The sequence below is a fragment of the Rousettus aegyptiacus genome, unplaced genomic scaffold (assembly GCF_014176215.1).
Source record: "Rousettus aegyptiacus isolate mRouAeg1 unplaced genomic scaffold, mRouAeg1.p scaffold_m13_p_8, whole genome shotgun sequence".
In the NCBI taxonomy this organism is placed as follows: domain Eukaryota; kingdom Metazoa; phylum Chordata; class Mammalia; order Chiroptera; family Pteropodidae; genus Rousettus; species Rousettus aegyptiacus.
The window spans coordinates 20,841,148-20,868,670 of record NW_023416311.1 but is presented as its reverse complement, the minus strand read 5'-3'; the positions used below and the strand labels follow the sequence as shown (position 1 = coordinate 20,868,670).

General features: G+C 38.0%; 1 protein-coding gene across 1 annotated transcript in view; it reads right to left on the bottom strand.

Moving 5' to 3' along the window:
- Positions 1-15,874, bottom strand: part of VKORC1L1 (vitamin K epoxide reductase complex subunit 1 like 1) — a 66,634-nt gene extending 50,760 nt beyond the window's left edge. Inside the window, exon 1 of the mRNA XM_016138545.2 lies at positions 15,598-15,874. Coding sequence (XP_015994031.1) covers positions 15,598-15,791 — 194 coding nt within the window. The 5' untranslated portion in view covers positions 15,792-15,874. The remainder of the gene's footprint in view (positions 1-15,597) is intronic.
- Positions 15,875-27,523: the final 11,649 nt, after the last annotated feature.

Here is a 27,523-nt window from a genome sequence, read left to right as displayed (position 1 = left end):
AAAGGTTCTCAAGTGAAATAGAGTACTTCAAACTGTGGTATGATGGCACAAGGACAAATAAAAGAATGAACAGGGCAGCCTGGACAAATCCCTGTATATATACAATCAGCTGATACACAACAAAAGTGACTCTAGGGAGAACGGAAGAATAGTGTTTTCCATAAGTGCTGGGCCCACGACAGATAGTAACACAACAAATTATACTGACCCCTGTCTCACACCATTAAAAATTCCACATAGGTTGATCTCAATGACAAAAGCAAAACAAAAAATAATATCGGATATAAAATGTTCTAATTATGAAAAGGTCAACATACCTAACTTCATTAAAATTAAGAATTTCTGTTAACCAAAAGATAGCCTTATGAAAGGCAAGGCAATTAGGGGGTGGGGATGGCGTAGGTAATAGATGTTTTGTTCATCCCTCTTGTGACCAAATCACAGTTGTGATAGAAACATGGAGCAAATAGCAAGCAGAGTCACCTGGGGTCTAGATGAACTGAAGTACTACAACTAAGGAGAGAAATAAGAAATCATCCTGCCACAGTAGAAGGTAGGAAGGAGTGAAGACCCGAGGCTCGGTCCCCAGTGGCTGAGGGGTCCAAAGGTTGCAGCAGTGGCAGCCGGCAGCTGCAGACGGCTCTTAGAGGGGCTGTGTCAGTGAGCGAACTTTCACAGTGATGGACCTGCTTGCTCTGAGCACCAACATCAGGTTGGCTTATCAGAGGGTACCAGGGACTTACAGGGCAACACTGAGCTGCTGAAGCGAGCACTGGACGCGAGGCTCTCACTCAGGCAGAAGTGCTGCTGGTATCCATTGTTCCTCTGTTGAGCCCTCTCCGACTCCAGTGTATGGATTCAGCACTGCTGGTCATAGCTAAGATGGCATCAAACTGGATAACAGATGTAGCTCTGCCCAGAGGATTCCCTGAACTCTGCCTCCCCCAAATCCCCGACCCACCCAAGCCACATCCAGTTGTATGCTCAGAGTCTAATGCTCCTTGCCGAGGCGACTTAAGGACTCACACTGGGCCTTGGTTTCTGGTGTGGCTTTTTGAGTCAACTATAAGCACAACATCTATGGATTGCTTGCTGAATCTTAACAGGTGATCCCAGAGGGGCACAGGCTAGGGCTAAATTAGGCCTGCAGCTGAACCCTTCTCAGGGCTGTGCCACTGGATACCTACTACACAAATCCACACTAAGACCGGGAGAATTAGGACATTTGCTTAGGACACACAAACAGACACAGAAAGGTAGCCAAAATGAGAAGACATCATATGAGAGAACAGAAGAGAGATCCAGAAATAATGGAGTCAATCAATCTAACAGATGCAGAGTTCAAAACGCTGGTTATAAAGATGCTCAATTAACTTAGGAGAAGTGTAGATAAATTCGGTGAGATCTTCAATGAAGAGATAAAGACATAAAAATGGAAATTACAAAGGGGAACCAGTCAGAAATGAAGAACACATTAAATGAGATGAGAATTATATTAAATGATATAAACAAAGTGAATAAAGAAGAGAAGCAAATGACCTATACAGAGGATGGAAAAGCCAAAGACACTCAATCAGAATGGCAAGGAAAAAGAAGCCAAAGCTGTAATAATAATTTAAGGAGCCTACGGGACACTATTAAAGGTAAAAATATCCATGTCATAGGAGTACCTGAAGGAAAACAAGAAGTTGAAGAGCTATTTGAAGTAATAATGATAGAAAATTTCCCTAACCTGGTGAAAGAAATAGACATAAAACCCCAGGAAGCTCAGAGAGTCTCCAAAATCAGGAATCCAAAGAGGCCCACGCCAAGACACGTCATAATTAAAATGCCAAAGGTTAAATACAAAGAGAGAATCTTAAAAGCAACAAGAGAAAAGCAGTTAGTTACCAACAAGGGAGCACCCATATCTGGCAGCTGATTTCTCAAAAGAAACTATGCAGGACAGAACGGCTTGGCATAAAATATTCCAAGTAATGAAAACCCAGGATCTAAAACCAAGAATACTTTATCCAACAAAGCTATCTATGGAGAATTGAAGAACAGATAAAGAGCTTCCCAGACAAAAAAAAAGCTAAAGGAATTTATCAATATCAAGCCAGTATCACAGGCAATGCTGAAGGGATTTCTTTAAGGAAAAAAAAATGTATCAAAAACAGGAATAAAGAATGGTAATAACTACATTCCTATAAACAAGTATCTCAAATGGAAAAGAATTAAGTACTCCAACCAAAAGACAGAATGGCTGAATGGATAAGAAAACAAGACCCCTGCATATGCTGCCTACAAGAGACTCACTTCAGATTAAAAGACGCACAGAGACTAAAAGGAAGGAGATGGGAAAAGATATTGCCTTGATGAACCTAGAGGGTATTGTGCTGAATGAAGTTGGTAGAGAAAGATAAATACCACATGATTTCATATACAAGTGGAATCTAAGAAACAAAAATCATCAACAACAAAAACGAAAACAAACTCATAGATACAGAGAATATTCTGAGGGTTACAAATGGGAGAGGGGTTGGGGGGCTCCATGAAAAAGGGCAAAGGGATTAAGAAGTACAAATGGACAGTTATAAAAAAGACATGGAGATATAAAGTGTAGCATAAGAAAAATAATTAACAATGTTGTAATAAATTGTAAGGGGCAGAGAGGTTCTAGATTTAGTGGGATGATCACTCTGTGAGTTATGTAGCTCTTTAATCACTATGCTGTATAACTGAAATTAATATATTATTGTATGCCAACAACTGAAAAAAAACTCATTGAATTGTACAATGAAAATATGAGGAACTAATTGTCTATTATATTACAATATAGCGGAAAGAAAAAAAGGAAATGTAAGGCAAGCCTGAGTGGAAGAGGATATCTGTAATGCAAATAAAAGACAGAACTCTAAATAGAAAAACTGGCAAAAGACTTTATTGAACTTTTCAAAGAGAAGATATCCAAAGGCCAATAAACATAAAAGGCTGTTCAACCTCATTAGCAAACAGGGAACTGCAAATTAAAACCAGATAGGAGTGTTAAATAGTATGGGATATTCTGTAGGTTGTAATAAAATTAAACACCTATCCTACGACCCAAAACTCCACTCCTCCATATATACCCAAGAGAAATGAGTCTCTGTGTATGTATAAAGATTTGCATAAGACTGTTCATAGCAGCTTAGTTAACAATAACTAAAGCCTACAAACAATAAGAACAGGACAATTACACAATGGAACTAAGCAACAAAAAAAGAAAAACTGATAAAACCGACAACAACAAAGATTATGTCAGGCAAAAGAAGCCAGACAGAAAAGAGCACATAGTGTTATGAGCCCATTTACACAAAGTTTGAGAATAGGCAAAACAAATCATAGTGGTAGAAGTCAAAACACTTACGTCAGAATAACAGCTTCTATCGGGAAAAAGAGCATGAGAGAACCTTCAGGGGTGGTGGAAATGGGTAGCAGTACATGGATAGGTAAAAAAAAGCCCAACATTTAAGATCTTTGCATTTTGTTGTATATGAAAAATACCTCAATTACACATAAAAACCATTACATATATATCAAAATGGTTAATAAAATTTAACAGATGGGCAATTCTAAGGCTTAGCTAAGAGGAAGAGAATGGGAATTCTTACACATTGTTGGCTGACATCTAAACTAGTGCAACCACTTTGGAAACAGTCTGGTATTACCAACTAAAATTGAAGATACACAAAAATGTTCAGAGTAGCAGTATTCGTAACTGTTGCAAAGTGCAAATTTAAATGTCCATTCAAAAAAAGAGTAAACAAGCCGATTGTGATACATTCATATTTTAGAATATTCAGCAATGACAAACCATAGCTCCATAAAACATACATGAATTTCACAAAATAACAGCAAGTGAAAGCAGAATAAAGAATACAAACTAAATGATTCCGTTTATATAAAGTTGAAAATGCAAGCAAAACTAAAATACCAAGTTTGGATGCAACCTTAGGTAGAAAAGCAGGAAAGGGATTATCATAAAATTCAGGACAAGTTACTCTTGAGAAAGAGGAGGGTCATCTATTTGATGACCTGAACGTTGTTTACAAAGATTATGCTTGGTAATTATTACATCAAAAAACAATGCACAGCTCAATGACTTTTCTGTATGTTACAAATCAGAACAACAAAAAAAAAGATTTTAAAAATCAACTGGACCTGGGGACTGACTGGATTTGGTGGGGAGGGTGGAGAAACAACCAAGGACAACAACTCCCAGGTTTCTGACATGCACAACAGCTCTTGAGTGGTTATACCTTTCACTGAGTTAGAAAACAGCATTTTTCAAGGAAGGATATGAATTAAATCTTGGACATGTTAAATTTATAGTACTTCTGAGACATCCAAGTAGAGATGTCCAGCAGGCAATCAGATATGCAGATCTAGAGTTCAAATGTTCTAGAGATCAAGATGTTTAGGCTTGAGTATAAAATTTGGATTCATCCATAAGTAAAGACATAGACATGGATGTGACTGTTTAGAGAAAGAAGACAGATAAGAGTATGCAGGACTGATCCCGGGTATATCAACATTTAATGGGCAGGTATACAAGAATAAGCCAGTTAAGAAAACCAAAAAGGAACCAAGTGGCAGGAGGAAAATGAAGAATGTGTCATGAACCATTAAGCAAGGGAAGAGCATGTCTAATGAGTAATAAGTCCCTCACTGCAGGTAGATGCATAGTTAAGAAAGGATAGGGGTTATGTGCAATACTCAGCAAACCAGTTTTTACTCCACCTCTTTCTGGTTGATTTGAGACAAGCAACAGCCCAAGAGAAAACCAGTGCTTCTGAGAATGGCTGAAAGTTTTTGTGTTATCTTTAAAAGTGAGGAATCAAAGCCCCCTCACTCTTTCTCCTTCACTCTCACTCAGATGAAAGGTGACAGATTTGAAACTAATTGGGTCTATGTGCTACTGGGTAAAATCACCATTAAAAGGTCAGCACACAGATCTGGGCTCACTCTTCTGCTTCTTCTCTATGACTTAAATGGTATCAGAAGTCTTCAAGGGACGGCTTTCCCTTCTCCAAGGGAGAGTCAGAGTTAAACGTACTACTTGGGCAGAAAAGTCCAGAGGTAAGTGGCCAACACCAGATCAGCAGTCAGCCAGGGCAAATGGGTTCTCTCTGGTTACATAGTCCTCAGCACTGATAGGAATGAATTAGAGCAGGCTGTGCTCACATCACAAGGATAAATTTAGCTGCGTGTGAGAATTGGGGAGGTAGAAGGGGTCCATCTCATGGCCTATTTCAGTTTGAAACAAATTAAAGTTAACGAAATTGAAAAAAAGCGTCTCCACACAAACCAACTGGGCTCATCTCAGTTTTTGTATTAAAGAGTTTGGTACCCAACACCTAGTTAAGAATAAAATGCAAAGTATTTTGGTCTTGCATTTGCCAGGACAAACATTTAATACAAATCTTTCCTCCAGAGAGCCTATAGGATTGAAAATAGTGGCTGCTAACTGAAGAGGATTCTAATATTCCTAGGATCCCTGAGTGGAACACCATCATAAAATTTCTCAAATTTTAGCACCACATAAATCGCATACAAAACAAAACCACAATGGTCATCTAGGTTAAAATGATATCAGATTAGCAACTCCAGAATAAACAAAAAGACACAATAATTTTGCATCTTGATGGGAAGATTTGAGTGAAGACTGCCTCCTCCCCAAATTTATCTATAAATTCAGTACAATTCTAATCAAAATCTCAATGGGATTTAAGAGCTCATCAAAATAAATTTTATTATTCACCTGAAACAGGAAATGCATGAGAATAGACCCTCCCTCTCCTCCCCCCAAAAAAAGAGAGGAAAAAAAAGAAAACAAGCATAGTTGCTCTGTCAGATATAAAACTGACTATATAAAGCCACAGGGGAGAGGGAAATTGTGGTAATGGAATTGTGTAGAATACAAACATATCAGTAGAACATAACTGAGACTCCTAAAAGAAAAGCCCTATAAAGAAAATTCTTGTGGCATTTCAAATATAGACGTCAATAAGTGGAGATAGGCAAAAGCTATCAAATTACAAAAAGATAAGTTAGATCCCCACCTCACACTAGACACAAAAATAAATTCCACACAAATTAAAAGAGCTAAATATGAAAAAATGTTTTCAAACAATATATATCAGGGTTAAAAAAAAAACTTGGAATGGTCGAGATTTTGCAAAACAAAGTTAAAGGGGGAAAAAAACCCAAAAGTTACAAAGAAGTCAAAGCTGACCCCACAAAAAAAGTTTAAACCTCTATATAAAGATACCATAAACAAAATTAGAACACAAGTGTGGAACTAGGAGAAAATGTGTAACACATACAACAAAGGATTAACTAATGTATCTAAAGAACTCCTGCTCTCCGATAAGGAAAAAAGACAAACAACTCAAAAAGGAAAATGGTAAAGGTATAAACAGATAATATCTATAAGAAATACAAATGTTCATCAAACAGGTCTACAAAAATTAGTTTACAAATTCATCTAACACCTGATAAGCTACATTCTAGAGAATTAAGGAACCTTCTTCAAAACTAAAATAAATTATAAATTATAAATGCACATTCACCTGAAATCAGAATGAGAAATGCTCCTGTAAATTTAAACCTATGGGAAAAAATTTCAAAGAAAAATTAAAATTTTCATATAGTTAAAAAAACCTATGCACTATAAAAAGTAATGCAACAACTAAAATGGCAAAAATATCTAAGATCTATACAAGCAACACTCAAAAAGAAATGCCAACAGTTAATAAAAATATGAAAACCATTAAACCTTGCTCATGTTTGGGGAAAAAATGCAAATCAAAACCATGAGCTGACAGTTTTACACAGCAAATTGATAAAGGTATAAAAAATGAGAATGCCCAATACTGGCAAGGACAGAGGGCATCCGACATTCTTTTTTATTATTGGTGGAATTATGACATGAGAAAATAATTGACATGTTAAATGAGAAAAAATATATAAAATATATACAGTGTGCTCTCAACCATGTTTTAAAATAATAGATAAATTTTATGAGCACTTACTCTTGCGCCAGGCACTGTGCTAAAACTGTTTACAGGTACTGGTGCAATGATGTACCCCATAATCAGAGTAATCCTAAATCAGACACTATTATTACCCTCATTTTACGGAGAAGGAAAGAGACAAGAGAGATCAACTTATGGAGCCAAAATTTCAACCCAGGTACTCTTGCTCTAGAGTCCATGATCTTAACTATTAGCACAATGCACAGGAGGAAATAAATAAAATTCTTAAAAACAGTGTGGAGTTGAGTATATTTAACTTCTACTCCTCTTTTGTCATGGGTCTTCCACTATTTTACTTCTCAAATGACTCTCTTTTAAAAGGTCTATAATCATAGAATGGCAACCACAGTGTCCTTGAAATTCCTTTAAGTTTTAGATGGTAATAACAAAAGAAAGTTTATAGATCATAAAACAATAGCTTAAAAATCATTTTTTAGCCAAAGAACTTTTTCTAAATGAAATTTTGTATCTGCAATATGAGAAACAGATTAAAGCAGTATTTTATTCTATCACTGTATTTTAAAAGCTCAAATTTATAACATTTACAATAAAGCTCTTCTGGAAGAACACAAACTTTAAATCATAAATGACAGGGGCGGTCCAATTTGTTTTATTTTGTTTGCATAATTATCAAGAAAAACCTGATTCACAAAGATCAGCAGTTGCAAATAAGAGCTTTTTGTTTTTTTTAAAAAAATAGCACATTAATGGTACCTAAGGATTTTATTACACCTGTCCAGAAGCCTAAGAAGTAGAAAGAACATCTCTAAATTAAATCTCTAATAATATTAAGGAATAAGAAGACTTGGTAATCACAAATATTTTGGTAAAAAAAAAAAATCTTTAAACGTACACTAATCGTGATACCAGGATATTATGCATAAAGCAGTCACTCATGCATTATTGCATACTGCAATAAGAGTTCTATAGTAGTGAAATTGCTTATATAATTTTAAACTGACAAGCACTGGCCTGAATTTTTAAATACCGATATAAAGCTACGATCTTTCTAAAAGAATTTTTTTTTTAATTCAAGTATATACACAAAGAAATCAAAAACTCTACTACAAGGATTGTTATACTGGGTGTTGACATTATGGACAATTTTAACTTTTTTCCTTTTGCTTGGTTAGTCTAAATATATTGTCTTCCTCCCTCCCTCTCTCCCTCTCTCCCTCCTCCCTACTACTACTTACTACTCCCAGGCCTCCCGGAAAGAAATGCCTTCTTACATGAGAAAGTCTACGGGCCTCCTTCCGAAGGAAATAAGTAGGCCTTAGCCTTGACGTTCTTCCTTCTTCCTTCCTTCCTTCTTCCCCTGTTCCTTCCCCCTCCCCCCTCCCTTCCTCCTCCTCCTCCTCCTCCTCTTCCTCCTCCTCCTTTGTCTTCTCTCTCTCTCTCTCTCTCTCTCTCTCTCTCTCTCTCTCTCTCAGAGGGGGCCTTTGTACTTTTTATTTTAAAATTATGAATCATAGGAGTTTGTAAAAAATACTCAGGTCCCAAGCGCTCTTCACCTAACCTCCCCAATGGTAACACCTTGCAAAATTTTAGTCCAATATCATAACTAGGAAATTGAACCTGTACAATCCACAGGGTTTATTCAGATTTCATCAGTTTTACATGCATGCGTGTGCGTATGTGTGTGTGTGTGTGTGTGGTTCTACATAGGTTTATGACATTTGTATCTTCAAGTAACCTCAACTGAGATACAGAACTCCCCACAAGGAGCCCTCACTATCTCTATATATCACGCCATCCCTTCCCCCATACCTACCTTCTGGTGACCACTAATCTGTTCTCCATCTCTATAATTTTATTTTGATGTTACATAAATGCAATCATATAGCATGTAACCTTTAAAGACTGGCTTTTTTCACCTAGCATGACTCTTTGAGATAACCTGGTAGTACAAATCTGTGGTCTCTAATGTGTTAAAATTTAGCATAATATGCATTCTAGTGTATATAAATACAGTGCTTTAAAGTTTAAAATGTTAAAATGTAAATCAAATGCTTCTGAAATCCCTGTAGTACCACAATAGAACCAGGATTCTGGGGAACAAATTTTGAAAACTGACAACCTAGAACAAGTGGATTTCTTCGCTATCTAGTAAAAATAACATATAAAAGAGAAACCCAAGGCCCATTGTTTATGTCTTATCTGTGTTTACAACATGTGCCTGATTCTGCATTTTTCTTGGCAAGCTCTTTCCCAACTCAGATGGGTCGATGCTACATTTAAATATGACCACTTGCTACTCCCCCAAATGGCCACGATTTTCTGCTTTTCCTCATGCTGTTCCCTAGAGTTCTTCTGAATCATCACGGAAATGAATACCTCTTGAATTCCTAGTTCACATGGTGATTTAACCAGCACTACACCCCTATCCCGAATCTCTGGTCTTCCTGCAGTAGGTCTATATGACTCAACACCTCTCAGAAAAGGCTACCACACCCCAGTACAAATTTAAACTAACTTTTCTCCCTCCCCTCTCTACTCATTTTGCCTAGATCTATTTTATATTTTTTCCCTGGGGTATTCTGTTGTCTTCCTGATAACTCAACCCACTATATATCTGTTCACTAACTAGGTGTGACAACCACCATATCTTCATAAGTTTAGGCTTAGAAGGTAATTTCTTCAGGAACTTTTTCTTCTTGAGCACCATGCCTTCATGTGATGTCCTTACATTTCCAAAAAGATTGCTCTAAACATGTAAAAGCTGTAATACAAACTACAAGTTTTGGTATACAGATGTAAAAGAAAAAATGGCACCAACGTTTGCATACTTTTAAAAATGTGGCTATATCAATATTAGATCTAAACGCAATTTAAAATAGTGGTAAAGAGCCTGGACTATTGAGCCAGACTGCCTGAGTTAGAATCAGGCCTCTGCAACTGTATTATGAAAATCAAGTTTCATTCACATTCTGGGTGACTCAGTTTTCTCATCTATAAAATGGTGACAGAAGTCGCTCACGGGACTGTAATGAGAATTAAATAATATATGTAAAGCATCTGGAATACTGCCTAGCACACAGTAAGCATTATGTAAGTATTAACAGTTATCTTTAATGCATGGCTGTCCAGATTCACCTCTCTGTGGTACCTCTCTACTCCTCCTGAACTCTGAGTTCATACTGTTCCTGAAATTTCCATATCAAGAAACAATGATAAGGATCTATATTTTGTGCATGAATTTCATCTAAAATGCCGACGGTTAAACACAAAGAGAGAATCTTAAAAGAGGAAGAGAAAAGCAGTTAGTTACCTACAAGGGAGCACCCATATGTCTGGCAGCTGATTCCTTAAAAAGAAACTATGCAGGACAGAACGGCTTGGCATAAAATATTCCAAGTGATGAAAACCCAGGATCTAAAACCAAGAATATTTTATCCAACGAAGCTATCTATGAAGAATCAAAGGACAGATAAAGAGCTTCCCAGACAAAAATAAGCTAAAGGAATTTGTCAACACTAAGCCAGTATTACAGGAAATGTTGGAGGGACTTCTTTAAGAAAAAACATGTGTTAAAAACAAGAATAAAGAATGGCAATAACTACATTCCTATCAACAAGTCAAGTACCTCATATGGGAATGAATTAAGTGCTCCAACCAAAAGTCAGAGTGGCTAACTGAATAAAACAACAACAACAAGACCCCCTACATATGCTGCCTACAAGAGACTCACTTCAGATTAAAAGGTGCACACAAACTAAAAGGGGATGGGAAAAGATATTGCCTAATGGACCCAGAAAGTATTATGCTGAATGACACGGGACAGATAGAGAAAGATAAATATCGCGTGATTTCACATACATGTGGAATCTACAGAACAAGATCAACAACGAAGACAAAGTGGAAATAAACTCATAGAAAATATTTGAGGTCTACTAGATGGGAGGCGAGTTGGGGGAACAGCAAAAAGGGACAAATGGATTAAGAAGTACAAATGGATAATTAGGAAATAGACATGGAGATACAATGTGTAGCATAAGAAAAATAGTTAATAATGGAGATACAATGTGTAGCATAAGAAAAATAGTTAATAATGTTTTAATAAATATATAAGGGGGATTTAGATTTAGTGGGGTGATCTGTGGATCTCTGATCACTATGCTATACAACTGAAACTGGTATATTATTGTATGATGACTATAATTTTTTAAAAAACTCAATGAATGGTACAATGTAAATATGAGCAACTAATTGTCTATTATATTTCAATAAAGTTGGAAAAAATTAAAAAATAAATTCACCTTAGTCCAAACTACTAGAAAACTCTCTGATGTCACTCTTAATGATATTTTTGTGATATTAAAGTAAATAACACTCTTAATGATATGTCTCCTTGGGCAAGGGACACCAAGGAAAAAAATTAACAAATAGGATGACATCGAACTAAAAGTGTTTGCATAGCAAAGAAAATCATCAACAAAATGAAAAGGCAACCTACTGGATGAAAGAATATATCACTAATGATACATCCAATAAGGAGTTAACGTCCAAAATATATAAGAAACTCATACAAAAAATAATAATCCAATTAAAAAAAGGGCTAAGGACCTGAAGAGACATTTGTCCAAAGATCACAAAGATGGGCAACAGACATATGAAAAGGTGCTCAACATCACTAATCTTCAGGGAAATGTAAATTCAAATCACAATGAGATAGCACCTCACACCTGTGAGAATGGCTATCATCAATAAAATCAACAAACCGAGTGTTGGTGAGAATGTGGCCCTCCCTGCACTGTGGGTGGGATTGCAAATTGGTGCAGCCACTATAGAAAACAATGTGGAAGTTCCTCAAAAATTAAAAATAGAGCTACTTTATGACCCACCAATCTACTTCTGGTATTTATCTGAAGAAATTCAAATCACTAATCTGAAAAGACATATGCATCCCTGTGTTCATTGCAACATTATTTACAATAGCCAAGATACTGCAGGAACCTAAGTGTCCATCAACAGATGATTAAAAAGGTGGTACATATATACAATGAACTATTGCTCAGCCATAAAAATAAAAAGTGAAATCTTGCCATTTGTGACAAGGATATACCCAGAGAATTACGCTAAGTGAAACAAGTCAGACAGAGTCAGACAAATACTATTTGATTTTATTCATATCTGGAATCTAAAACAAAACAGAAACAAGCCCATAGATACAGAGAACAAATTGATGGCTGCCGGATGGGAAAAATAGGGAAGAGATTAAGATGTACAAATTGCAGTTATCAAAAAGGGGACGTAAAGTACGCCACAGGGGACAGAGTCGATAATATTGTAATAACTATGTATGGTGTCAGACAGGTATAGTCTTATTGGGGTAATCACTTCATAAGTTATAGAAATGTCTAATAACTAAGTTGTACACCTGAAACAAATACAATATTGTATGTCAACTGTAACTGAAAAAAGTTTTAAACAATTAACTACTAAAACAAAGTTTCCTGTACATACTAGCAGTTATTAACACTCTACCGAATATGAATGTAAGCACTTAAAGTGTGGTGGTGATGGAAAAGAATGCTAGCAAAAGCAAAGTTCAGATCAGAATATACGATAATTTTGTTTAAAAAATGGAGAGAATATAATCACATTTTTGCTTGTACATGCATCAAATGGCTCTAGAAAGTTTAACGGCAACTTATGGAGAACAAGAACTGCATGTTTGAGGTAAGGGGTATGAAGGAGACTGTTCACTGTATATGCTTTAGTATCTTTTGAATTTGAAGCAACGACTGTAATATCCACACAAGAATGGAACTGAAAAAGTCAGGCTTCTAGTCCCAATCTGCCACCGTGTTACCTTGGATAACTGGAGAAAGCGAGAAGCAGAAAAGATTTCCAGGTTCTATTCTAATTCTAAATCTATATGATCTCAATGGGGTGGGGAGTAGTATATATACGGTACCCATTTTTTTAAAGACACGTTGAGAGATACTAGTTAAAAATTTTGCAAAATAAGGCAACTTTTTAAGAACTTGATGGTTTTTAAATATTATTTTTACAGTTGTAAGAACTGTAGAATTGTCAAGCCTATTAATCTTTCAAGATCATTTGTACTATTTTTACGGAAAATCTTTTCTTGGAAGGGGTCTAATGTAACTTACTATGCCATAGAGTGAGCAATAAAAGACACTAATTTACATTTAAAATACATAAATGACTATACCTAAAACAGGAAACTTTTAAGTGTTTATTAACAGACCCTGTAAGAAAAAAAAGTAAATAACACTGTCAATCAATGATAACAGCTGTAACTAATTGAGTGTACACTTTATTCCAGGTGTGGATTCCATGTATCATCTTTAATCCTACCATTCCTCTGGAAAAGCAAGTTTTAGTATCCCTATTTAACATAAAAAAACGATGAAACCTTCCAGTCTAACAAATGACAGAGCTAGAAGCCCACTCTGAGCCTTCGGATCTGAGCTCAGTGCACCAGACAGGGGTTACTTAATGTTGGCTGGCACACTGGTGCAGGTTTACCACAGTGTTTTAACTAATTTATATACAAATTAGGGAAATTGAGGAGAAAAAGTAAACTTTTAATAAAGCTAAATGATTCCATTTAAAGGGCTTTTATTCTGAGATTCTGTTCTTTCAAACTGAGTTAAAATATATATATATATATATATATATATTTTTTTAGTGAAATGATAGTGGTGTGGGTTTATTGTTGCTGTTTTTATTGGATATACCTGACAGAAGAAAAAACTGGCGACTCTATTACAACCTCCCAATTTGGAGGGTAAATGTTTCTTTTGAATCCAAGTCTGGGAACTACTTCCCTTAGTGATGTCTTCCAAAATACTAGAGGACTTGACGCTCTCAAGGGTGCGCGCGCGCGCGCGCGCACACACACCCTCAAGATTCTTTCATTAATCTCTATTCTGCTGAGATAGCGAATGAGAATAAAGTGAGTTTCGGCAATCCAAAGTCACATGAATTCATGCTGGATTCAGGTAGAGGACTTCCTTCCGGATTCTTTTCCTCGGGTTAACTTTTCTCATCTTTTTTTCTCACTTCTACACGAACCTCTGCTCGAACTTTCTTTTTCAAAAGTACTCACATTTTTTAACATCACTGTTAAATGACAATACTTAAGTCAAATAAAAAGAACTGTTTGAGGTCTCTAAAAATGTTTTTAAAACCTTTTTCGCTTTGACATAATAAAAACTTTTAATGTTTATTCTACTACTTCCAAAAGAAAACTGGTCTATAAATCAGACTCAAGCCACTTTAATTTCCAAATTTATGTATCTTCATTAAAAGAATGAAGTCTATAAATTGTTACAAGACAAACTCCAATGCTAGCTTGTTCGTGTAATCACCAATATGTAGATCAAAATAAAACTAGTAAACTTTAACGTTACTGTTTACCCAGCAATTTACAGACAACAGAAGAGGAAGAAACTGTTCAAAAGTGACTAATGTTAACAAATTCAAAGTATTAGGCATAGTATGTCTTTATTAAAACTGTAACCTGTCAATTTTGAAATCATTTCCATTGCTTTTGCTACTTGTTAAAATGAACCGTCCTAAATAAAAGAAAACAAAACAGCAGCCACTTTTAAAATATAAATTTCTTTCTAAATTTGCTTAGGCAAATCTTAATACAGAAAATAAAATGTAACGATAAATTAACTACCACATTAAAAAAAACTAATTTCAGCAAAACAAACCAATCCCTCCAGTTTAGCAATGCGTGTACTTCTAATTTTCTGTGGATTCCATTATACTAACCAACAATGTTTCAGTCACTCTAATGCCACTACAGAGGGCATGCTCATATTTTACTCAAAGGTTAAAGTAAACCCAAACTCAGGCCATTTCTCCGATGCAGGCGCACTGATACACGAGAGGAGAATCCAAAAAATCAAGTATGTTAAGTGCTGGTATCTTCTTCCAGAGTAGGATCAAATTAGTCTCTGCCCACAAATGTCATCGTCTCAAGAAGTCTGCAAATTCTCGTTAGCGCTAGGGTACAAAAAGGTCTAACCATGGAAACACCTGTCCTAGCACCGGGAAGACAGTGGAAAATGCAACCCCTGAGCCCACGCCGGCCGCAAAGCCTCGGGCTGCAGCGATCCCAGACAAGGAGTGGACACTAAGCTCACGGCTCCCTCTGGCACAGTCCTACACCCATGACTCGCCTCCCCCGGCGAGAACCAAGAAATCTGTCAAGCCGGCCGAGCCCCACCATCCACAAGCTCCTCTTGCTCCTTCCCAACCCGGCCTGCTTAACTGCTCCCAGTCCGCTCCAGCCTCCCGACTGCACTGTGCCACCTCATCTCTCCACAGAAGTCTCTCAGCCCCACAACCTCCGGCGGCCTGGTCTCGGGCCGAAACCCCTAGCCGCGGCAGCCGCTGCCCTAACCTCCAGCCCTCCTCGCAGCGCCGTGGGTCCTTCCGCGGCCGGATCCTCACCGACCCCCAGGCCCGAGCTCCCGCCGCGCGCTCCCCACCCCCAGCCTCCGCCCTCGCTCCGCTTGGCCGTTCCTGGCCCGCTCCCCGCCAGTCGGGATACCTGGAGGTAAGAGAGGCAGAGCACTTCACCCAGGGCCCCAGGTCACAGAGGGCCCGGTGTTCGGGGTCCCGCTCCTTCTCCCGTTCCACGTGGTAGGCGTAGATGGAGAGTAGGATCCCGGCGGCGCACACCGCATACCGGGCCACGCGCTCCCACCGCGGCACCGACACTCTAAGAAGGACGGGCGCCGCCATCTTTCCCCCTCCGCCGCCACCGCCTCCTTCGCCGCCGCCGCCTCCCTCCGCCTCCACCTCAGCCGCCGCCGCCCGTCGGGGCCCGACCCAGCCACCGCCGTTACCGCCGCCGCCTCCGCTGCCGCCGCCACCACCGCCGCCGCCGCCTCGCCCCATTGGCTCGACCGCCTCCTCCGGGCCCCGCCCCGACAGGCGCGCGGGCCAACCGCCCCGAACCTAGAGCCCAGCGAGGCGGAGACGGCGCGCGCGGGCGAGGAGGGAGGAGGTGGAGCGCGCAACCACCGGGAAGGCTTGCCTGACACGCGGAGACATTAGGCGTTGCAGCGCACGCATGGGGCGGGGCCTAGGAGAGAGGCGGGGCCAGAGTAAGGGAAGAGCAGTGCTCTAGGAGGGGAGGGGAGCGGGGAAGGGGGCGGGGAGGGGAGCGGGGAAGGGGGCGGGGAGGGGAGCGGGGAAGGGGGCGGGGAGGGGAGGGGTAGCGAGGAGGGAATGGGTGGCGGGGAGGGCCTTAGAGAACCGGGTGCAATGAATAAATTTCAAAGATACTACCATGTATGACTTGGTGAGCCTTTGGTCCCGCCACCATGGGGGTGGTGATCAACTGCCATCCTTTTTTTTAATCACTTGATATTTTCTGACCCAATCCAAATTAATCTTGGCGAAATGTCTAGACCCCTGAGCTACGCTTGCATTACCTGATCTCCACCACCACTTTAAGGCACAGCATGTTCAACAGGTTCAAACTTAACTATTTTTTAAAAAAGTATTTCTGAATGCTTTGCGTCTCTGTAAGCTGAACTTGAGATGGCTTAACATAATTCATGTAATATAGAAAAATATAAAAATGAACTGAAAAATCAAGATAAAAATGTTAAAAGGAAAGAACGGAAGTAGGAACACATAAGCAGGCCATAGGATCTTGTACAATTATTACAACTGAGCCACAAGTTTGGCTCTGAGCTTTCTATTGGCCAAAACTAAAAGGAAACACACACACCTGTTATTCTTAGTGTCTCTAAGAAGAAAGAAACATACCCTTCTTGGCGATTGTTAGCTTTTTCCTTGTTGCAGCTCTCAGATTTTATATAGTGAAATCTGATTTTATGTAGTGATTTTGAGTAATCAACGTCCTTTTATTATCTTTTGTCAGGTAACAAATTACTCCAAACTTAGCAGCTTAAAACAAAACTCCTCATTTTCTCACAGTTTCTGTGGGTCAGGAATTTAAGTACTGTTTAGCTGGGTCCTCTGGTTCAGGGAATCCTACAAGGCTGTAATCAAGGAGTTGACCAGGCTGCAGGCATCTCAATGCTGGTGACTCTTCTTTTAAGCTCACTCGATGGCCTTTTTCAGGCCAAGTTCCACTATGTGTTTGTCTTTTTTTCCTTAGAATACTTTATCTGGTATTTCTATATTTGTATTTCTGTATTTTCTGTGTTGGCTTAATCTACCATGCCAGAAATATATCCAAAAAGATTTCTGTATGCCCGTTTATTACCCCAGACTTGCTTTGCTAGATTAGAATGCTGTACTCTACATTTTTAACCAAAGTTTGGGAAAAGATTACAACAAGATACAGCAGGATCCTTGAGGTGTGGCAGTAGCTGGCCAGAAATCTTTCTGTAGCAGAGTCTGTATGTAGATAGAGCCCTTCATGAAAACACCACTCAAAGTGAATGTCTTACAGGGAGGGGATAGATGTTTCATTTTCTCATTCAAGGGGTACTGGATTCTGATAATATTGTCAGTATAGAGGAAATGCTCATTTTTAAAGTACTGGATGAGGAGTGGACCAGTAAACCATCCCATGTACACAAATGACCTGCTGACTCACAAGGTGAAGAGGTGGTCTACTGAGCACATGTCTACGTGCTAGGCACTGTGTCAGCCTCTCGATATTTTATATTTAAAATTCATAAGATCTGTACAAGGTAGATATCATTATCCTCAGTTTTCATGGGAGAAAAGTGAGTCTCCGAGGGTTAAGTAATTTGCCCAATTTCTGTAAGTGGTAGTTACTACCCAGGCCTGTCTGATTCAAGTGCTACCCCTCTTTCCATCAAAGCATGTGGCTTCTCCCTGAGAAACTACTTGTCAATTTGACATAGATGCTCTGTTTGTCACCAGAATGTAATGAATGGGTTATTCACCAACCCTCCCCTTTCATTCTACTCTGTCAGAGTAATTGAGTTCCAAGGTCTTTCCTTGTTCTTGCCTCAAGGTGAAAACAGGTATTTCCCTGTGGTCTTCAGTAGGCTGGGCCCAGGGTTAAATTCTGCTGAGATCCTATCTGCACACTGCCATCTTACACATACCTCCAGGGCAGCCTGAGGCCCCTAAAATGTGTCTCCACTCAGGACCTTTCCTCCCAAAATCCATGAACCCCAGCATGGATACACTGACCACAAGCCTAAGCTTGGTTCCAGAGCTCCAGGAGGAAGTCTGAAGCCCATGACTTCTACCACCAGGCCTCATATCCCTATCATCTTGTTCTAAGTTCTTTACCTGCATCAACTCATTTAATCCTGACAACAAATCTATGTTTTACAGATAAGGAAACTGAGGCTTAAAGAGCCTAAGTAATGTGCTAAAAATCACATACCTAATAAGTTGTAGAACTAAGACTCAAGCTCTAGCACTCTGGCTTGCAGATCCATGCTCTTAACTCCTGTGCTATGAACTAATATGCATATAGATTTTTGGATCCCCCTCCCTGCATTTATCACCATATAATAATATGTATTCTATTTTTTTAAAAAAAATCTCTTTCATTTCGTCTCTCCCACTAGAATATAAGCCCAAAAGGGCAGAGATTTTTGTCTGCTTTGTGAACTGCTGTATCAGCATCTAGAACAGGACCTGATCACAGTAGGTGCCCAGTAAGTACAGTTTGAATGAGCCCTGAAAAAAATGTTAGTATATTTGCATAAACAATGGCCCATAGCAAATATCTTTTCCCAAACAAAAGAGAAGTCTTCCCTAACAGAGATTACTTTTCTCATCATCCCAAAACAAAAGGCAAAAACCCAGAAAGTATTTACAGTAGTGTTTGCCCTCTCTGCCTTCACCACACTTTTTCTCAGGTTCTCTACTTTCCTGAAGATATCAGTGTCCATGAGGATGGCCATGCAATTTCCCTGACTCATCGTCCCATATCTTCCTCAACTCTGATGATCTTTGCTTCCATTCCACTTAAGCTGCCCTTGTCATCCTTTTGAAGGGCCAGATTTTTGAAATCTTACACTCCAATTTTCTGCTCTTTGTACTTAAACTCCATGGAGGATTGCATTTTCGAAGATGGCTGCAACAATATCTTCCATCCCACATTATCTTCTTCTTCATTGTGTATTATAAAAGGTGATATCGCTTCTCTGTGCCCTTCTTGATATGCTTGCTCTTTGAACCCAGCTGCCATGCTGTGAGGAAGCCCATGCTACACAGAGAGGCTGCAATGAGATTTTCCAGCCAACTGCACCAGGTCTCAGCTGACAGCCAACATCAGTCACCAGAAATGGGACTGAAGAAGCCTTCAAGGTTACTTTAGTTCCAGCATTGGCAACAGCATGAGAGACCTGAGTGAAAACTGCCTAGCTAAATCCAGTCAATTCCCAGAACCATAAAAAAAAAAAATTGTTGTTTTAAGCCTCTAAAGTTTTAAGGTATATATTACAGAGCAAGAATAACTGAAACACCCTCCTTCTAGCTTTCTGGTTCACCAAACCTAGTCTCTCTGGAAACTAGCTGTGCCCTAATCACTGTTTTCTCTGTAGTGCCAGCAGGGGATGGGTTGGGGCATCTTTCTGCTCTTCATGGTTATTTCCAGACCATTTTTCATCCTGCTTGGCTAACCTAAATATCTCCTGCATTCTTTCACCTTGAATACTCAGTTTATGTGACTGCAGCAAGCCCTGACTTTATGGAGTTCCCTCTCTAAGGATTTCTGAGATTCTCTGAGGAGACTCATTTGCCACCCATAACAAAATGAGTTAATTTTCCCATAGTTTACACTCTAGCCAGCAGTGAAGCTAAATACCAGCTATGCCTGGCTTTTCCCTGTATGCCACATGTTCCTTTCTTGCATAGATTTTCTTTACTGCATGAGGACAAGAACACTTTTGAGCTAATCAATGTCCATGCTTCTTTTTAAAGTAAAATATATAATAAATAACCCTCTGTCAAGATGCTGAATTCTCAGTAGGATTCTGTATTGAAACAGTTGTCTTCAAATATAACGCCTATGAATGTTTATCATTTTGTTTATTTTAAAATGTCCTAATTAGGGACTTCTCAAAACATTCTGTGAACTCCTCAACAATTCACAGGAAGACCAAGAATAAATTATTAAAATGTAATTAACAAAGGCTTTACTTTTCTTTGTAATTTAGTGGTAATCTTTTCTTGTGCTGACACAGAAAGTATTTTTTAGAAGAGGACTCTGTGTGTTAGGAACATGGCCTCTTCTAGCAATTTTTTAGCCATGAGTTTCACATAGCATAAAGTAAACCTGTTCTTTTATATAAGAAATGCATTTCACAAAAGCATATTGCATGAAGGCACATTTTGAGCATCAAAAAAAAAAAACGATCTGGAATAAAGGCAGAGAGGAGGTACTGTGTTGGTTTAGAACAGAAGTTGGAATTGCAGTTCTACCTCTATACTAGCTGCATTTGCCTGGAGAAGTACTTAACCACCCTCTGCTTCAGGATCTTCTTTTATAAAACAGGGATGGCAATAGTACATGCCTCAGAGAGTTTAGGGTTAAATATGACACCTGGCACATAGTAAGGGCTCAATAAATACTAACAATTGTTATCTTAACCTTTGTTCCCACGGGTAAAGAAAAATGCAGTATTTAATGAAATTCTTCCAGAAGAAATGGCTATTTGAAAATTAAAATGATCAGAGTTGGTAAATGGTATCCAAAATTTAATATTGGATCTATATTCCAATAACTCCATGAAACATGTCAATTTGCATAGTTACTTAGAAGAACATTTAACAACAAATTTGAAATGCAGATTCAATGAAGGTGGGGAAACATGGTGGAGTGAGAGATGTCCTTAGATCTCTCTCCCTGAAACAACAATAAGCTGAACATCTAAAACTAACCAAAAAAAAAAAAAAAAAAAAAAAAAAAAACACCCAAACTGCAAGCCAGCACGTCTCAACATAGGATCTGTGCATAAGAACTACCAAAGGTCAGAGCCCTGAGTGTCAGGTGGTGGACTGTGAGAGATAAAAAAGCTGCCTCCAACCGCCGCCACCAGAGCTCCTTGAGGGGAAGGGGAGAAGGTGCAGTGACTTCCCTGATAAGCCTGCCTAGAAGTGTTGGAACTTATTTGCAGTCGGCAACAGGATTCAGTCATCAGGGCAGAAAGCAGAGAAGCAAGACTGGACAGAAGAGAAACAACAGTTGATTTTTAGTGGCCTCAGTTGCAAAACCAAGGCTGAGCTGCAGCCTCCAACCCCCAACCCAGAGGGCCCCTCCCCGCATATCCTCTGAAACTTAACACTGCGGAGCCCCAGGGAAATCTGAGCAAATGCTACCGAAACTGTTGCTAACATTGACAAGGACTGAAACTGAGAGAAGCAAGTGTGATTAAATATCTACAAGAAAATAAAAAAGACATTTAGGCTTTATATAAATCAGGGATCCAAGAAGCTTAGACACTACCTACTGAAAACCAAAAGAAGAGCGCCTTCTTTGCAGCAGGCTAATGAGAGACCATTATTTAATAAATCTTTCTGGAAAAATAACATAATACACTTCCATTAATGCCCAGGTAGAGAAATAGTCCATTAAACATCATGAACAACCAAGGTGACAAGGCATCTCAGAAAGAAAGAGGTCAAATCTCCAGAAAATAAGCTTACAGACGTAGGAATATATGACTTAAATGACAGAGAATTCAGGATGGTACTTCTTAAATACTCAATAAGATCCAAAACAACTCAAATCAACAATTTTAAAAATTGAAAAAACAGCTAGACGAGCAGAGCAAGAAGATCAGAACCCTCGAAAGGAACCAAATAGAACTTCTGGAAATGAAGAACACACAGCAAGAATTGAAAAATGAAATAGCAAGCTTGGGAGATAGAGTTGACCAAATGGAGAAAAGGATCAGTGTTATTGAAGATAGAAATCTAGAAATAAATCATAAGAAAAGAGAGACCAAAGAATGAAAACTAATGAAAGAGAAATACAAGAAATAGCTGATACCATCACGAGACAAAACATAAGAATAATAGGCATTATTGAAGGCGAGGAAAAGGAGCAGGGACTAGAAAGCATTTTCAGACAAACGATGGATGAGAATTTCTCAAATCTAAGGAATGAGCTGGAGTTTGGAATTCAGGAAGTCAACAGAACACCCAATTATCTACACCCATAAAGGTCCTCACTAAGACACATTGTATTAAAATTATCAAAAATCAACAACAAAGACAATTATCAGGGCAGCCAGGGAAAAGAAGACAGTAACCTATAAAGGAAAACCGATTAGATTATTATTGGACTTCTCAGCACAAACCTTATAAGCCAGAAAGGAATAGAATCAAATATTTAAACTATTTAGTGAAAGGAACTACCAGGCTACAATAATGAATCCAGCTAAGCTCTCCTTTAGATATGAAGGAGAAATTAAGGCATACAAAAATTGAGGGAATTCTCCAATATGAGGTCTGTACTACAGGAAATACTGAAAGAGGTCAGTTCACCTAAAACAAAATAACAACAAAAACAACAAATGCATAGTTAGGAGTAAAGTGACTTTCAGGCAAATGGAAGCAGTGGAGCGCATTATAAGTTTAAATTATAAGAAGAGAATTTCTAAAGCAAGAAAATAATGAACATTCAGCATACATAGGAACAAATTTAGATAACAATGACTGAAAAAGGGAGGATTCAAAGATCCAAATACCCAAAGGGGAAAAGAGATAAGGCACATGCAGAAGAAAATGGACAACTGTATATATATAACTTTCCTTTTCATATTTGTAATGGAAACCACACACCAAAGATTCAGAATGGAAGTATATAATATAACACAAGAAGAACCAGAGACAAAACCCACAAAACCCAACCAAAATAAAGAAAACAGAAACACAAGACAAGCAATGGAAACACCGAGCTACCAGAAAGCAAAAAATACAATGGCTAAGAGAAGACCTCATATTCAATAATCACCCTAAATGTAAAAGGACTGAATTCACCAATAAAAAGGCACAGAATTGCAGAATGCCTCAAAAAACAAAAGCCAACCATATACTGCCTCCAGGACACACATCTCGGCTCCAAAAACAAATCCAGATTCAAAGAGAAAGGGTGGAAAATGATATTACAAGCAAATAGCATTCAGAGAAAAACAGGAGTAGCAGTTAATATCGAACGAAATAGTCTTCAAAATAAAAAATGTAAGGAAAAATACTGAGGGGCACTTCATAATGATAAAGGGAATCATACACCAAGAAGAAATAACACTTACTAATATCTATGCTCCCAATCAGGAAACCCAAAAATATGTAAAGCAATTACTAACAGAACTAAAGAGAGAAACAGGCCAAAACATCATCATAGTAGAGGACCTAAATACCCCACTGTTGGAAATGGGCAGATCATCCAAACAGAAAATCAATAAGGAAATAACATCCTTAAATCACACATTAGTCCAACTGGACATAATTGACATTTATAGAGCCTTCTATCCCAAAACAGCTGCTTATACATTCTTCTCTAGTACACATGGAACGTTCTCAAGAATTGACCACATGCTAGGACACAGAAACAGCCTGAACAAATATAAGAGGGTTGAAATCATACCAATCATATTCTATGATCATAATGATTTGAAACTAGAAATCAACTGCAAAAAGAATTTAGGAGGAACCACAAATACATAGAGATTAAACAACATGCTACTGAAGAATATCTGGGTCAGAGAAGAAATAAAAAGAGAAATCAAGAGATACATAGAAACAAATGATGAAAATAGTACAATGTATCAAAACCTTTGGGACATGGCAAAAGCAGTCATAAAAGGAAAGTTCATATCATTACAAGCCTATCTCCAAAAACAAGAATGAGCCCAAACAACCTAATGCTTCATCTTTAAAAAATAGAAAATGAAGACCAAATAAGGTCTAAAGTCAGCAGAATGAATGACACCGTCAAAATTAGAGCGGAAATAAATGAAATTGAAAAGAAACAATAGAAAAATATAAATACAACAAGGAGCTAGTTCTTTGAGAAGATTAATAAAATTGACAAACTCCTGGCTAGACTTACTTAAAGAAAAAAAGAGAAAGGACACAAATAAAAACAGAATGAAAGAGGGGGAAATTACAACTGACATCACAGAAATACAAAGGATCATGCAAGAATACTATGAAAAAGTATATAACAACAAATTTAATAACCTAGAAGAAATGGACTAGTACTTACGAAAATATAATCTTCCTAGAATGAAACAAGAAGAACTGGAAAATCTAAATGGACTGATTGGCAGTATGGAAATTGAAACAGTCATCAAAAACCTACCAAAAAGTAAAAGTCCAGGACCAGATGGCTTCAACAGTGAATTCTACCAAGCATTCAAAGAAGATTTAATACCTATTCTCCCCTAACTATTCCAAAAAATTGAAGAGAAGGCAATACTTCCCAACTCATTTAATGAAGCCAATATTACATTGATACCAAAACCTGGTAAAAATAACACACACGAAAAAACTACAGACCAGTATCTCTCATGAACACCGATGCAAAAATCCTAAATAAGATAATAGCAAACCGAATACAGCAACATATGAAAAAGATTATACACCACGATCAACTTGGCTTCATCCCAGAGGTACAGGGATGGTTCAACATATGCAAATCAATCAATGTGATACACCACATAAGCAAATTAAAAAATAAGAATCATATGATATCAATAGATGCATAAAAAGCCTTAACAAGATACAGCATCCATTTATGATCAAAACACTTCACGAAATTGGTATAGAAGGAAAATACCTTAGCATAATAAGAACCATCTATGACAAACCCTCAGCCAACATTATACTTAATGGTGGAAAGCTAAAATCCTTCCCTGTAAGATCCTATAAGGCAAAGCTGTACCCTATTGCCACTGTTATTCAATATAACATTGGAGGACCTAGCAAGTGCAATTAGACAAGAGAAATATATAAAAGGCATCTAAATAGGAAACAAAAGTCTAACTGTCACTATTTGCAGAAGACATGATTCTCTGTATAGAAAACTATAAAGACTCCACAAGAACACTACTAGAAACAATAAGCAAATACAGTAAAGTCTCTGGATACATAATCAACATTAAAAAATCATAGCATTCGTATACTCTAATAATGAAGTATCAGAAAAAGAAGTGGAAAAAAGAATTCCTTCTACAATAGCAACAAAAAGAATAAAATACCTAGGAATAAATCTGAAGAAACATGTGAAGGACCTATATAATGAAAACTACAAGACCTTATTAAAAGAAGTCAAAGAAGATACAAAGAAATGGAAAGATATTTTGTGTTCATAGATTGGAAGAATCAACACAGTTAAAATGACCCTATTACCTCAAGCATTACACAGATTCAATGCAATCCCCATCAAAATCCCATCAGCATTTTTTTAAAGAAAGAGAATAAAAATTTCATCAGATTTGTATGGAAGCACAAAAGACCCTGATTTGCCAAAGCCATCCTGAGAAAAAAGAACGAGGCTGGAGGCATCACTCTGCCTGACTTCAAATTATACTACTAAGTGACAGTAATCAAAACGGCATGGTATCAGCAACAAAACAGACATACGGAACAAAATCGAGAGTCTGGAAGTAAACCCATATTTATATGGGCAGATAATCTTCAACAAAAAAAGTCAAAAACATACAGTGGAGAAAGGAAAGCCTCTTCAATAAATGGTGCTGGGAAAATTGGAAGGCCACCTGCAAAAGAATGAAACTAAACTGTTGTCCATCACCAAAAACAAAACTAACTCAAAATGGATTAAGGACCTGAATATAAGACCAAAATCAATAAAATGTATAGAATTAAGTATAGGAACTAAGCTCAAGGACCTTAGACTTAAAGAGGATTTTATGAATTTGACCGCAAAGGCAAGGGAAGTAAAAGCTAAAATAAATGAATGGGACCACATCAAACTAAAAAGCTTCTACTCTGCAAAAGAAGCCATCAACAAGATAAAGAGACAGCCATCCGAATAGGAAAATATATTTGCAAGCAGCCTCTCTGATAAGGGCCTAATATCCAAAATATACAAAGAACTCATATGACTCAATAACAAAGAAACAAATGATCCAATCAAAAAATGGGTAGAGGACATGAACAGACATTAGAGGACATACAAATGGCCAACAAACATATGAAAAGATGCTCAACATTGTTAGCTATTAGGGAAATGAAAATCGAAACCACAATAAGATACCATCTCACACCTGTTAGAATAGCTATAACCAACAGGACAAGTAATAACAGATGTTGGAGAGGATGTTGAGAAAAAGGAATCTTCATACACTGCTAGTGGGACTGAAAATTGGTACAGCCACTATAGAAAACAGTATGGAGGTTCCTCAAAAAACTGAGAATTGATCTACCATATGATCCTGCAATCCCTCTACTGGGTATTTACCCCAAAGACCTGAAAACTCATATCCAAAAAGATATTTGCACTCCGATGTTCATAACAGCATTATTCACAGTGGCCAGGACATGGAAGCAACCAAAGTGTCCTATGATAGATGATTGGCTAAGAAAGCTATGATACATATATACAATGGAATATTACTCATCCATGAGATGAAATACTGCCATTTGTGACAACATGGATGGACCTCAAGATAATCATTCTAAGTGAAATAAGCCAGACTGAAAAGTTGAAAATCACATGACATCACTTATATGTTGGATATAAATCTAAAGCAACAAATGAACAGGACCAGCAGAAACTCAAGGACATGGACAATGGTCTAGTGGTTACCAGAGGGTAGGGCGTGGGGGAGGAAGAAAGAGGTAGACAGGGTAAAGAGTGTCAAATATAGTGGGATAGGGGGAGAGTGAAGTGGGTAAAGGGGAGCAAATATATGGTAGCTGAAAGAAACTGGATGGTAAAAAATATAGTTTAATACTAAAAAAAAGAAAGAAAAGAAAAAAAAGAAATGCTGATGTCCATCAGAGAGGCTTAGGAATGTATATTTTTGTCAAGCCCTTTAGATGATCTTTATGCTCAGGCATATTCAGGTAGCAACATTGATTGAAGGGTTAGTGAGTGCATGATTTTCCTGGGGAGGGTAATTTGTAAGCCTTACCTTAAATATTCTCCAGATTAAATGATGTTGTCCATAGAGCAGCTGTTTTCAAATTCTAGCATGCTTAAGAATAACTTGGGAAGTTGTTAAAATTTCAGATTCCTTGTCCTACCTCCAAGAGGGTGGCACTCGGGAATCTGCATTTTCTAACCAGCCCCTCCCTTCCAGGATTAGTCTTTGAGAAGCACTTTTGACTCTTGTCATTCACATGTAGAGAGAAGCCAGACATATTTTTTAAAAGAAAAAGTCTGACTTTGCTGTGTAATTTGACTATCCCAGACCTTAACAACTTTTAGGTGCAAACAAGTTCACATTAAATTTATAACTGAATCTTGTGAATTATAAACAACAGATTATTATGCAAGAATCAGTTCCCCTCCCCAAGTATATTTGGAGACC